This window comes from Dendropsophus ebraccatus, chromosome 7 (genome assembly GCF_027789765.1).
Source record: "Dendropsophus ebraccatus isolate aDenEbr1 chromosome 7, aDenEbr1.pat, whole genome shotgun sequence".
Lineage (NCBI taxonomy): Eukaryota > Metazoa > Chordata > Amphibia > Anura > Hylidae > Dendropsophus > Dendropsophus ebraccatus.
Genome location: NC_091460.1, coordinates 105609297 through 105624583, shown reverse-complemented (window position 1 = coordinate 105624583; position 15287 = coordinate 105609297). Strand labels below are relative to the sequence as shown.

Here is a 15287-nt window from a genome sequence, read left to right as displayed (position 1 = left end):
ATCATTGTGGTCTCTATTGGCTAATAAACTTTCTTATAAGATTAGTAACTCCAGAGGGAGGGTGCAAAGTGCGGGGATTTATTATACAGCCAAAGTATATACTCTATTAAGGGCGTAGATTACATGCAACAATAATATACAAAATGTTGGCGCACAATTCTGGCTAACATCTAACGTCTTCAGACATACCCAATTGATCAAACATCCTAATGCACTTGGATACATCTGGTATATTTAAAGACTGCCCGTCTAAGAAATTAGGAGTTTTAGAAAATCTGGGCATGTGTGCTTGACAGGAAATTTTAAGATAATACACTTACTTGTCTAAGGTCAAAGGAAAAATTTTTTCATCTTCTATGGCAATGAAATACCTGTAAGAAAAAAGGCATGGCAAACATTTAAATTCAGTTGTGATATTACAAAATCCTTAAAGCATTTTATCTGGGAACAATAAATTTGGCCTGGGGTGGGGTAAAAATAATAAAAAGGTATACTTACCTACCCTGATCCCCCGCAGTTACTGCTTCAACACTCCTGGTCCTCAATCCTCTTGGCTACTTCTTTTGCTGATGCCCTATTCCTGTAAAACTGCCCTGCTAAGCCAATAAGTGACTAAAGGGGAACGCTGCTTTGGCAAATGATTTCTAGGCAGGATAGTTTATTCGGGGATGATGTGTCATCAGAAGCAGCCAAGAGGACTGGGGACCGGAAGTGTTGTTGCAGCAGCTGTGGGTTATCAGTATCATACTTTCTTTTTTATTTTTACCTCATCCAGCCATATATACAATTTTTTTAATGCCCAGATAACCTTGGTAAATTCGTAGGAGAGAATTTATCAAAGATTTTCGTTTAGGTTTTTGTTTAAAATTGTCAAAAATGTTACAGCATTTAAATGAATACACACTTATATTCCTACTTACAGGAGTAGCCTAAATAATTTGAAAAGCCAGAATACAATAGTAAAGCAAATGAATGTGAATGCAACATTTGAACTTCTACATTGCAGTAACATTACACACACACACATATATATATATATATATATATATATATATATATATATATATATATATATATATTTATTTATAGCGGCATATGGCTATGTTATGAAACTCCTGTATGCTCATTGTAATGGGGCCAAGTTACAAAGGGCAAGGATCAAAGTGGTGGATGAAGTTCGGAAGGTTGACAGCTGGATTCTAGAACCTGTGGTCCACCCTCACCTATCCTGTCATCATTTGCTAAGATACAAAAAAAAATTATGGTTCACATAGAATATTTTACTACCTTGAGTGACACGTAAACAGTGCCTGTATTCTGATCATTCTAGATGCACAGGGGGCACTGGGGGACAAGCGCTAGAATCAATTTCACGTGGAAGGCAACTAATTCCTCTTATAGATATACATTAAGGGACTATTGATGAGTAACGGCTCTGATATATAGTTTATTATAGTACTATGGTTCTTTAAAGGGAACCAGTCATATCCCTTGCCTCATTGAAACCCTCCCTAATACTTTAGAATTACTGGGCACAGCATTCGAACACTGTGCCTGGTTGTCTGCTGTAGGCCGGCATTTTCAAAATAGCAAGCATTAATCCCCATAGGCATGGAGGCTTTGCATGAAGTTGTAAGCACTCAGGGTACAACTCAAGCATGAGTGGCTGGGAGGAGGGTAGAGGCAGCGTGACAACATGCCGCCACTCCGCTCCATCCCTATGCTTACTTGCTGGGAGCAGGGACTAAAGGAGAAATTTTATTACAGTATTGTATTGCCCCCCCACTAGAAGTTATAAAAATCACCACATAAAGTGCTTTTTCCCTGCACTTACTACTGCATCAAGGATAAAATGGTGATGTCACGACCCAAGTCCCAGAGCTGATGATGGCAGAGGGGCACTGCGGGACACAGGGCACTGGAGGGACACTGGAGGGATTTGTATACCTTTTGGGGGGCAATATAAAACATTAATAAAAATTTTTGCTGGACTTCTCCTTTAAAGCTTGGAATTTTAAAAATTGTCTCCTGCAGCAGACTGCCAGAAACACAATCTAAATGCTGTGCCTGGCAGCTATAAGGTACTAGGGAGAGTTTAAACATGGCCAGGGGCATAAAAGAATAAAGATGTCCCATAAGAGAAGTGGTCTATGGCTGTGTCAGTACAGTTTCAAATCCTTAAAAGGGTTGAACAGGCTTAGAAAACCATGTTAGCTTTCTTCCAGAAACAGCACCACTCCTATTCTCAGTTGGGATACATGGTTTTGCAGCTCAATTCCATTGAAGTGAATGGAGCTGAACTGTAATACCTCACACAACCTGGAGGACAGGTTGTTTTTGCAAGAATGTAGCTATGTTTTCTCTAATCCTGGATAACCCCTCCTTAAAGAATCTAACCTGATGATATTTCCCTATAGCGTAAGGGGCGCTGAGGATTAAGGTATGTCTGTTACCTTTATTTTCTGCGCTGTGTCCATATTAGGAGTTTAATCCCAATGCTAATAAGTCGTTTTGGTGCACTGGGGGATGGACTACTTAATGAATGACTCTCCTAATAAATATCAGCAGAGGAGGGGAGGTGCAGCTGGGTGTGGGACAGATCACTGGGGGCATTAGTCGTGCCTCCATTGCACCAAAACTACTTTTTAGCATAGGGATTAAACTTCTAATATCACAGAAATGGCAATGTGGATGGTGGTAAGAAACTCCTCAGCACCCTGTGCGCTATAGGGACATATCGGTAGGTTAGATACTTCTAATCTGCTAATATTTCTCCTTTAAAGATGTTCATACACCACTGGTTTTGGCATCCTACTATCTAATGTGTAAATGTATTTAAATATGTATGTTGCGTAGGGTGGCGGGTGGGGGGTTCAGGAGAGATAATTGTTGGCACAGTATTTGGATGAGAGTAATCTGATAGGTATGGCCAGCATAGACAGGCTAACATGTAAAACAGTCATATCAGGTAGGAACAGGTTCCCTTCATTCTGGGAGCTGGTTGGTATCCAAGCACAAGACCAAAGAGCTAACCTGCTTCATCAGATGCTATATTTAACATGCAAATGTGTTGTACAAGGAAATGTATAATGTATCAATGAAATGTCAGAAGGGAAAAGCATTAGGCTCTGTGCAAACGGAGCAAAAGTGGCAGAATTCTCCGCCGCGGAATGGCGCAAGCCCCCCTCATAGTGACAGTCTATGGGAGGCTCAGGCGCCTCCTCTCTCAGCGTCTCTCTGCGCTGAAGAAAGGTGCGCAAGCCTCCCATAGACTGTCATCATGACAGGGAGGCTGGCGGCATTCCGCCACTTTTGCTCGGTGTACACGTAGCCTTACATTTACATGAAATACAATGCTATCCAATTCAAAGAGCAAGTGTCAGCACGCTAGTCCGGCAGCGTCGACTCCTAATCCAGAAGTTTGGATATCCTTGGTCACCACACATGACGTGTAATTAATCGAGGTCGCAGGCATTTCCGTCAGGTGTTGTGCATTTCCGAGGATACCCTAACTTCCGGATTAGGAGTCAAAGCTGCCGCTAGTCCGGCAGCGTCTGTGCTGACCGGTACTCTTTAACGCAAAATCAGCAGCTAAAGCATTTATACTTACACTATCCACAAACCAACTGTAGTGAAAAGAGACATAACAAGAGGTAGAAACATCCACAGACTGCACTGCTTGGCATCCATATCTGTAGGGTTCAGAAAACATAATATTATAATGGTTCAATGGTTTTCTTTAAAGAAATAAATAAATAAATATATATATATCATTCCGATTCTGTTTCTATTTTCTTTAGGTTAGGAACACCATCATGCCTGAACTAGTGGCCAGATGTATAATGTTGATTTAAACATAGAAAGAGAGTATATTGCAAAACTACTTGCCAGCACAATCTATGTTGATGTAAAAAGTAAACTCTTTAATTTCCTTGAATAGGCAGTTTTAAAGAACATGTGACTGGGTGAGTGGGTATGATGTTGATATGAAAAGTGTGAATGACGGTATCAGTGGGGTGGAGGGACAATGAAAAACATGTGGCCGTATATACGCCTTAAAAAGTATTGTGTGAATATAGCCTAAGAATAAGGTACATGATAGAGATGGTCATACCTATATAGACACCCAAGACAAGCTTGAGGACTGACAGAAAAAGGGTTAATGAATGAAATAGGGACGGAAACTACAATAACAACAGGATACACAGTGAGTGGATAAAGGATGCAAGTGATGCATTATGCATTACCGTCCATGTAAAGTCAATAACATGTCTGGACTGAATTGCTGTGTAAGAGCTTATGGTGGAAAGAGAGAAGCATATGTGGTTTCTTGATAATTTGGCATGACAATTCTCATCCAACAATTTTTCTTCATAGGCCATGTTCATTTTTTTAGCCGTTGTTTTTTTATGGTCGTCATTTTGGCAACAAAATAGAGCCGTTTTACGCAAACAACCACCAAAAAAAAACAACAGCAAAACGGCCAAAAAAAAGTTGCTGTGTGAACTTAGCCATACTGTTATTTGCGACTATTGGGTGGTGTATTCTTTCCAGTCTGACACAGTGCTCTCTGCTGCCACCTCTGCCTATGACAGGAACTGTAGCAAATCCCCATAGAAACCTCTGCTGCTCTCCAGACTGGAAAGAAGACACCGTTTCCTGAAGGACACACAGAAGCTGATAATTATTGGAAGATTTTTTTTTTTTAAATATATTTTTATTATTTTTTTGCATATAAATATTGTAAACAACACGACATAAAGTATAAAGCACAACAGTATGCTTCCATATAACAGACCTATATCAGACTCACAAATAAATGAACAGTAAGCCTTGTAACCAGACCCGCCATCAAACACAAGTGGGCCTCCACATACTGTCATGGTATTCCACCCTCTACCCACATATAAGAACACAGAAACCAAATACTCATACCCACCCCCACCCCCAAGACTTAATAGAAGTAATTTACAAATCTGTATAACTTTATGACACCAGCTCATCTGGAAAAAAAAATTGGTGAACTACCCCTTTAAAAAAAAATCTTAGAACTAATGTTGATGACCTCTATTCACTCCAGGAGAAAATATTATTTATACTTTCCATATAACCCAGTACTATGTGCAGTTACTGCTATTCTAGCCACACTGATATCTGCAGGCCCAGCCCTGCTATACAGATTACCATAGCATGTTATAGTTAGATAACTTATGTTGGTGTTATCACCCTTTAGCATGTTGCACATATTTAGGGATATTGAGTAGTTCTGCTGAGCTGGAAACCGCAGACGATCATAATAATAATAGACTGGGGCTAACCTAAGTGTAGAGAACACATAATAGGATGGAATAGGATTTTATCTTGGATAAAAACCTTTATTAGGAGTTGTCCCCTATAACTAGTAGCCTAATCTGTAGGTTTAGAACACAAAGGGAATTCATTCTTTAGGGGTTTCCAATAAAACAGCCAAGCAATCCTGTTTTTTTTTTTTTTTTTTTTTTAAAGAATGAAGCAACTGACCCCCTCTTTATATACCAGCAGGATTATTTTAAGCATTGGTGGCATTAAACAGAAAAAAATTAAAACACCTAAATGGTACTAAAGTAGAATTTAAAGGGATACTCCAGCTTTTTTTGTCAAATCAACTTGTTTTAGAAAGTTATATAGATTTGTAATTCACTTCTATTAAAAAATCACAACCTTCCCTGTACTTATCAGCTGCTGTATGCCCTGTAGGAAGTGATGTATTCTTTCCAGTCTGCCACAGTACTGTCTGTTGCCACCTATGTCCATGTCAGGAGCTGTTTTCATAGGGGATTTGCTCCTGCTCTGGACAGTTCCTGACATGGTTAGAGGTGGCAGCTGAGAGCTTTGTGTCAGACTAAAAATAATACATCACTTCCTGCATGGCATACAGCAGCTGATAAGTACTGGAAGACTTGAGATTTTTAAATAGAAGTTAATTACAAATCTACAGAACTTTCTGACACCAGTTGATTTGAAAGAAAAGCATATTTGCATTTATGTTTAATGTATATGTCGGCATACAAGCAGAAGGCTATACTGATGCATACTGCTACGTATTTGAATCATTCCAATGGTCTGTTGTCTACTAGTGACTACATTCAGTCTATCTCTGAGCACTCACCTACACTTTCGAGATCTGCAAAATCTGAGTATACGCACAGAAATGTATTGTATTGGCTCAGATACACACACTGACATTAGTTTTGGTGGAACATGCTCTGTTGGGGTGCTCAATTGAGCTTGATCATCGATTGAGCACTTTGTCAATCAACAATCTTTAGACCTCTACCCATGGGGACTGGACATGGAGTGAGATAAATTATACTTACCGTTCTGGGCTGTCAGCATGTGACATCTTCTCTTTCATCTTTAATTAGCTGGGGACCCTGCTGCAGCTGCTGACTGGTTGAGCGGAAACTGCAGGAGTCACCGCTGATCCAATCAGCAGCTGCAGCGGTGTCCTACCTCAGTCACTGATTGGCTGATTGCAGATAATGGAGATGAAGATAGAAAATGCTGCCAGGAGCCCAGGATGGTAAGTATAACCCCCCCCCCCTTCACCAAAAGAGCACAGTCTTCACCTTCCCATGTAAAACGCATTGAGCACCTGGTTAAATGCTTACGTTTCCCACTGACTTTAATGGGGTTTCTTTCTTGAATCACGCGCTCGACCATTGAAAAATGCTCAACTTAAAGTGACTGTACCACCAGGCCCAGGCTGAAGCACTGGAGGCGGGCCGACCCACCCTTAGTGGGAGGAAACCCTAGCCCCTCTATGATAGGGTTCCATTGATTCTAATGGAGTCATGTCATGGAGCGTCTGGGATTTTTTCCCACTGGGGGTGGGTCGGCCCGCCTCTAGTGCTTCAGCCTGGGCCTGTTGGTACAGTCACTTTAAGTAACAAGCACTCAAGCATTTAGATGCTCACTTAACCCTATCTAACATAAATTTCTGCCAGTCAACCACATATACATCAGATTTAGAGTAAAAATGAATCTGAACATAGCCTTAGAAGAGAAAGATTTTAATATGTACACAGAATCGAGTCCTTTATCATTGACACGTGACCCCAGCCTACCCAGACAGGACTAACTGGAGGTAAGAGAACAAGGCATATGGCAGCTCCAGTTATTCATCTTGTGCTGTTTGAACAAGTCTTGCTGACAGGAAACATGTTAAATAACCTCTTATTAACCTTAAACTTCCTTCATTAAGAGGGAAGAAAAACAAGTACAATAGCCTGAGATCAAGTATTGTCATGAACTGCGCAAATACATATTCCGACAACTTTCATTTACATCCAATGGAGAGACGCAGTAGGGCTTTCTGCAGCTTGTAGATAAGAAATAGGAACAGTCGTGTAGCCCCTCCACCCCCACCCCTGATACTAAAGACGGACGGCACTGCTCTTACCAACACGTCTGTATAATATCAGCTCAGCACAATGAATACTGAGGAACACTGCTAAATCCCGACTGCTGAAAAATGACATTTGTTGAAAGAAGCAACAATGCATGGATTACGCCACCAATATGCGACTACAATACTATTAGCAGCCTCCATTATAAAATATAAGTGCTATACTATTTTTCTCTGTTAAAATGATAAATCATTCCACTTTTCTCTCTATGAGACGAGACAGATGGTCTGGCAGAGCAGCAAAATAATAGCCCGCAGATCACCCATTGCCAATGTGGCTGTGGGGAGCCCAGTAGAAAGCCAATAATAAAATTGTCTTTGTCCCAAGGACAGGGAACTGTGACTAGAAACATAAGGTTGTATCTTGCACATAATCGTAAGATAGTCATTGATTTTTATAAAAAAAATTTCTGAGATATAATGTGACAAAAATCAGCATTTCTGGCATTTTATTTTCCTGTTTTCGCTTATGCTGTTCAACATGCAACAATACCAAATATGTTTATTTACTTATTGTTTGTATTTATTTTATTTATTTATTTCATTTTTATTTGTAAAATGAAGAAAGAGGAATAATTTCAACTTTCATTGGAGGAGGGGCTGCGTAATATTTTTAAAATACAATTGTTTGCATTTTTAGAAAAAAAAATTTGAGTCCCCCCAGGAGACTTTTATAAGCTATCATTAGATTGCTTATACTGATCAATGCTAGTGGGATTGTTGCTCTGATACTAGAGTTTTCTTGAGGCAGACTCTACAGGCCCTATGACATGGGACGTTTATCGTGCGAAAAATCGTCATATCGTTCGAATTTAAGCGATAATCGTTCTGACACGATCGAAAAATTGTTCGTATGTTGTTGATCATTGATTTAGATCTGAACCTAAAATGAACGCTAAACATTTGCTGTAATTCCACATTAGTTCGTTCGAGTTCAGCATTTTTTGACTAATCGTTCAGTGCAATTGCACATTGTTCATTGTTTTGCTGGGATCAGAAGGAATAAACAATCATAGTAATGATTGTAGTAACGATCATAATAACGACCATCATTCTGTTTAATATGTGGATTGATTTCAGGTTAATGATAAACAATCTCGTTTGCGATCGTCTACCGTTAGTCGTTAATTGTTAAAAATCCCTCTGTGTAATAGGACCCTAGGACCAGACTAACGATGGGAAAGCACAGAGGCCAGTAAGAGACATCCGGATGTCAAGGAAAGTGATCGGAATCTTGCAGTAATAAAGGGGACGCACAGGTCACTGACGGACATCAGGGTGGACATCACTAGTGTCTGTTGTTGTACCAGCTGCTGTCACTGGTGAAGAGTGCCAGCAGACGGGCAGAAGAAGCAACGCCGCTCACACTGAAGCAGTGGCTCACAAATTGAAGTGACTCTGTACCCACAATCTGACCCCCCCAAACCACTTGTACCTTCGGATAGCTGCTTTTAATCCAAGATCTGTCCTGGGGTCTGTTCAGCAGGTGATGCAGTTTTTGTCCTTAAAAAACTACTTTTAAACTTGCAGCCCGTGCCAAACGGGAGTATCTGTGCCCTAACTTTGCACCACCCCTCCTTCCCTCCCCCCCACCCTCTTCAGCATTAGGAACGCCACTGGAACATTTTTTCCATGCTGAACATTGCACAGGTCCTTAACGATCCATCCCATATGCCGGTCTGACACAGGTGGGGAATAGGAGGCAATCTGCCTGAAGCATTCCTAATGATGAGGAGGGTGGGGAGGAGGGACGGAGGGGTGGTGCAAAGTTAGGGCACAGATACTCCTGTTTGGCAGGGGCTGCAAGTTTAAAAGTTGTTTTTATGACAATAACTGCATCACCTGCCAAACGAACCCCAGGACAGATCTTGGATTAAAAGCAGCTATCTGAAAGTACAAGTGGTTTGGGAGGGGGGGGGGTCAGATTGTGGGTACAGAGTCGCTTTAAAGTCCGCTCAATGCAGCCGGAGTATATATATATATTCCAACTGCACAGGGCATTGGCAGTTGGAACTTACACATAGCCATATGGCTGACATGAAGGTTTATATGTTGAAGGGGTTATCCAGACAGCGGAGAGGAGAGGGGTTGGGTGCAAGTTGGAGAGGGGTTGGTGCAAGTTGTGAGCATTGGGTGAGAGGAGAGGGGTTGGGTGCAAGTTGTGAGCATTGGGTGAGAGGAGAGGGGTTGGGTGCAAGTTGTGAGCATTGCGTGAGCGAAATCACACAATGTTTAATAGCTGCCCATTATTACCAATGTCACAACGACATCTGGCAGCTATTGGACATTGCATGCAGGCATGACATGCACCCGCCCCCCCTCTCATCTCAGAAGCAATACATGCGACATGGCCAAAGGGAGAAGGTGGAGCGCCAGGGAGAAGAACACGTTGGATCTTTTTTAATCAGTGGATAACCCCTTTAATGATGGAATTTTTTTTTTATTTTCTGTTTTTATTTTCCACACAGCTGTCCATAATTTTTTGCAGTTAACAGTTTTCATCAGTTCTTTCACTGAGCATGCGCAGAAGAAGTGAAACGAACGAGAAAAAAAAAAAAAAAAAAAAAACGGATATGCAAACGGATGCTGACTGATGCTGACACAAACTGATGGACAAAAGCCAAAATGCAAATGGACCATTAAAAAAATAATCATTTTGCATTAGTTTATGCTTCTCTGTTCAATTAATATGGAGGATTCATTAGTAAATAAGAAAAATGCTAGTGTGAACCCAGCCTTACATTATCTATATATCTAATATAAACATGTATTGTTTCATATGTAGTGTACTCACAGCTACTCCTATGTATAATACAGCTCTGTGCTCTACATAATGTATTCCTTCTTGATGAGCATTTATTAGAAAGTTTTTCTATTTAAAGCTCTCCTGAAATCTAGCTGTGCTTATGGATTTCTGCCTCCTCCAAGGAGAAGTCATGAATGGATTTATGAGTTTAGAGAACCACAATAGGGGCTTCATAACTCCACTTCGAATCTGTTTATAACCCCACACCATGGTCAGACTTCACAGACACAAACAGTTTCTATAGAAGAAGAGGATTTTTCTTTTATCCTGTTAGCATCCTGCTATAAATATTACATGGACTGGGAATAACATGGAGAGACTTAAAAGAACCATGCGCCGAAATGCGTGGTTGGTGACGCAAGTAACTTCACTTTTGTATCTGAATAAATAATTTAGAATCCACTGAAACTAACTATAAATGCTGAAAATCTATTCCAGCATACAGATGTCTCATTGTTGGCTAGGATTTAGTAATTCTTATCCAGAAAACTGTATTGTGGAAATAATAGCTATAACTTGTAATGCAGCTGTAACAGCATGAAAGCTTGACTTAAATGTGGGAAGAATTTGCTAGGAAGTTAAAGGGGTACTGCAGCGAAAACTGGTGTCAGAAAGTGCCAGAGATTTGTAATTTAAAATCTCTAGGTTTTCAGTACTTATCAGCTGCTGTATGTCCTGAAGGAAGTTGTGTATTCTTTCCAGTCTGACACAGTGCTCTCTGCTACAACCTCTGTCCATGTCAGGAACTGTCCTGGGCTGTAGCAAATCCCCATAGAAAACCTTTAATGCTCTCCAGACTGCAAGACATACAACAGCTGATAAGTACTGCAAGACTGGAGATTTTTTCAAATAGAAATGAATTACAAATCTATTTAATTTTCTGACAACATGATTTGAAAGAAAATTCTTTTTGCTGAAGTACCCCTTTCAATGTCGCCAAATCTGGTGCTGCATTTCCCATGCTTCCCAAATATTTAAATGCGTGTAACAATCATAATAATTATGGATAGCTGTTATTAGCAAATATCGAACGTCTGTAGACAATGCCAGATGAAAAATCCTGTAGTGTGAACTTTCTTTGTTACATCCTTTATTACAACAATGGAAACTGCCTGTGGGGGTGATATCCGCATTAGAAATCTGCCTCAGTAAAAACATGGAATCCGGACCAGGTGAACGGAGAAGAACAGGACCTCCATCAAGCCCTTAGGACCAACTGGTAATTATGGGAAGAGCCGCATCAGTGTAAACCAGAATAAGCGGAATCAGAGGCGAAATGCTCACAACAAAGTTCCGCTGTGGTTCTGCTGATTCTGGTTTACACTGATGCGGCTTTTCCCATGATTAACGGTTGGTCCTATGGGGTTGATCCCAGGAGGTCCTGTTCTTCTCTGCCCCTAGCAACCAGATTCCACCTTTCATTTTTCAAAGAATTTGTGAGGAATAAAAAGTGGAATCTGATTGGTTGCTAGGGGCAACTAAGACAATTCTCCTTTACACCAGTTTTTAAAATCTCCCCCAATGTTGGCCGTTGAAAATAACAGCCATCAAATGGGCAAAAAAATGTGATTGTGGCTTTAAGGTATAATCACATGTATTTTGATCATTACGGACGTAAATAATGATGATAATCATTATTTAAGGCTGTAATTATAAAAATATGGCCGTATTTTCACCTCAAAGTTATGGCTGTTAAAAAATACGGTTGAAAACAAACCTTGTGGAAACATAACATTAAAGGTCAACTGCCTTAATTTTTTCAGGCAATTAAAACACATTACAAATTTATATAACAGTGTAATGCGTTTTAATTACCCTTCTGCCCTTTCTTTATCAACCTTCCTCCCCGGAAGTATTAAAGATTCCTGTCGACCAAGGCTGCCTCCATCTTGTGTCGATGACATCTTCATAGAGGGCCAGCCCCCTCTGCTACATTGTCAGATGACTCACAGCTTGCTTAGCTCTGATTGGCTGAGCAAGCTGTCAGTCATCTGACGCTGAAGTACCAAAGGCATGAAGACGCCAGAGCAGGAGTGAGGGTAAGTATAAAAAAAATTTGTTGCTTTTCTTTTTTTTTTAGATAGGCGCCGGAGTTGTTCTTTAAAAGAAAACTGATAGCACATATATGCATATATCTGTGCTGCCAGTTTTCAAACACCGATCACAGGAGCATCAATCATTCTGGAAGAGGTGGGGCAGGTTGAGGCTGTGGGATGGACAGAGACAGAGACAGTGTCACAGACATACCTCTCAGCCCAGAATAAAGATGCTTTTTACCAAAGACGTCCAATCGCAGAGCATCGCCAAAGGTATATTTGCAACGCTCCTGTGATTGGCGTCCGGAAACTGGCAGAACAGATATATGCATATGCGAGCTGTCAGTGTCCCTTTAAAAATATAGCATGGTGGTACATCTCTATAAGATATTTTAAACAAATAAATGGAAATTTTCTTTATCAAAAAGACAAATTTCTACTGTATAAAAACTGCAGTCCACAGCATTCTTGTGATAATTTCAGGCATCTCATTATATTTGAACCTGAGAAGTATTTCCCTTTACTAATTCTCCCGAGAGCCTGATAAAGTTGTTTTCAAGCTGAGAATAAAAAGAATAAGAACCACCAGGCATCTTCCTAAAACAATAGCGCCTTGTGTAAATAAGACGTCTTCCTTGACATTCATCCTGATACTTTTATCTTGGGACCATGTTTAGGAAATGATTCATCACTTCTTGCTTTAATAGAGGATTATTCCAAACTAGAATAAACAAAACAGCCATGACTGCAGTTACCGGCATCTACATGGACAACATTGCCAAAAGCTAAAAGCTACTTCCAGACTTCATAGCCATCTTATTCTTTTATAAGAAATCTCCCAGTACAGTTTTTGGAAAACAAACAATAAGGTCCCCTTCACTGGTTGCGCCCATTTTATTGGTCAGGAAACACTGATCAGGAAGCCTTTCAAGAGGCTTCGAGAGACCATTCGTGTTTCCTGGCCGTAGAAATGGAGGAGGAAAAAAAAAAACATAGCTTCTGCAGGCTGAAGTAGTGTCCTCCTCTGGCCTTTCCTTCTGTCTTCAGGCTTGGTGAGCACATGAGTGACGTCACTCTTGGGCTGCATTACTGAAAGGAGAGAGCGGCCTCTTAAGGTGGGATGTATAATGCCACCTTCAGCCAGAAGACTGATTGACAGGGTCTGGTGTCAATGTCTTTTGGCCCTGTCAAACGTAGCAGCCAGTTGAATTGTATGCCCTCCCAATCAGGAGCACATACAGTTAAAGCACCAGTGTCAGCACCAGGCAGTAATTGCTCAGGTGCTGGTATGGGCTGCCAAGCAATGCATCCAAAATTCCGGATGGTTTCCAGATGCGCATGCGGAGCTGTCTGGAATTCAATACGCCCCATAGGGTTCTATGGGGCATTCATGCTGGAGTTCTGGACAATTATAGCACGTCCTATAATTTCCAGGCCTATTTTCCTGCACGGAGAATATAAATTCCTATATGTGCCTATCTACAGGATATGGAGTAAGGGTAGGAATGGACCCTGTCTGATCATTAGTTATATAAGTTGGCAGAAATGAGACCACTATGTAATGAAGTCTGCCACGCATGGACTTAACGGTCTCCACAGTAGTCTAGGGGGCTTTGTCCCAGGTGTATATACAGTACCTACTGATATATAATATAGTAGATATAATGTCTATCCTGATGATTAGCAGAGCATATAGATCACTGTCCCTTTTTCATAGTGGAATTCCGGGGATAATGTGTCCTTGGGAAGACCACCAAGCTGGCTTACCTCCCAGCTGCAATTTACATTCCAAACTACTGACACTGTTAGATAGCTGCTAGGTCAAGGAAGCACATGACATGGGTAAAAAAAAATAATATATATATATATATATATATATATATATATATATATACATATATATATATATATATATATATATATATATATATATATGCAAACAACCTTCCAGCAAAATTATACTGTGCTAATAATTTTTTAAACTAGAATGAGTAATTATACTTGCACAGTGACAATACTTTTACCTTGATTCACATGTGACTTTCAGCTACTGTGTAGCACTAACGTTATACTAATGAGTGTGGAAGTACCGTATCTCCAGGACATGTCACAGAATCAGAGGAAGTCTCCACAATAGTCTATGTGGAGTGATGAAAGGCTATAGTGATACAAAAACTGGATAAAATTCTTCCTTAACCCCCTCCTGATGCTGCAGCAACGTTAAATAACATTTCCTGGACAGAAGCTGTGCCCGTGTCATCTGCGGCGGGGTCCTGGCTATCAGTGATAGTTCGTGATTTGAGGTATAACCACATAGGGGGACATTTTTCAACAGAAAAGGGGAAGATTCACCGCTATTTCTTGGCATATTCCAGCCGTATCCCCCCGCTCGTCTGATGGGTGGGTAGGGGCCGCACAGTAAGGCGTAGAGGAAGCGTACATTTTTTAACAATTCCTGCGCCAAGCACAGGACCTGCTGGATTAACTAAGAGGCATTAACCGCTTAGTGAATCTGGTAGGGTACTTGGGGGTGGGGCCTAATTTAAGACAAGTACAAGTCAAGTACAAGACAAGTCTTAATAAATGTCCCCCAGGGCCACCATCAGGAATTTCGGGGCCCCATACAGCCCCTCAGCCCCCCATACACTGTAATAATCCCTCCTGTATCCTCATATACCATAGCAGAGCCCCCTCAGCCCCCATACACTGTAATAATCCCCCCCTATATCCTCATATACCATAGCAGAGCCCCCTCAGCCCCTCATACACTGTAATAATCCCTCCTGTATCCTCATATACCATAGCAGAGCCCCCTCAGCCCCATATACACTGTAATAATCCCTCCTATATCCTCATATATCATAGCAGAGCCCCCTCAGCCCCTCATACACTGTAATAATCTCTCCTATGTCCTCATATACCATATCAGAGCCCCCTCAGCCCCCATACACTGTAATAATCCCTCCTATATCCTCATATACCATAGCAGAGCCCCCTC

General features: G+C 40.9%; 1 protein-coding gene across 2 annotated transcripts in view; it reads right to left on the bottom strand.

Annotated features, from left to right (window-relative positions):
• Window positions 1–15287, bottom strand: part of TMEM150C (transmembrane protein 150C) — a 117754-nt gene that overhangs the window by 11006 nt on the left and 91461 nt on the right. For both annotated transcript variants that reach the window (XM_069976692.1, XM_069976693.1), the window contains exons 3-4: window positions 3611–3692; window positions 321–371 (exon numbers count right to left, since the gene is read on the bottom strand). In XM_069976692.1, coding sequence (XP_069832793.1) covers window positions 321–371; window positions 3611–3690 — 131 coding nt within the window. In that variant the 5' untranslated portion in view covers window positions 3691–3692. The remainder of the gene's footprint in view (window positions 1–320; window positions 372–3610; window positions 3693–15287) is intronic.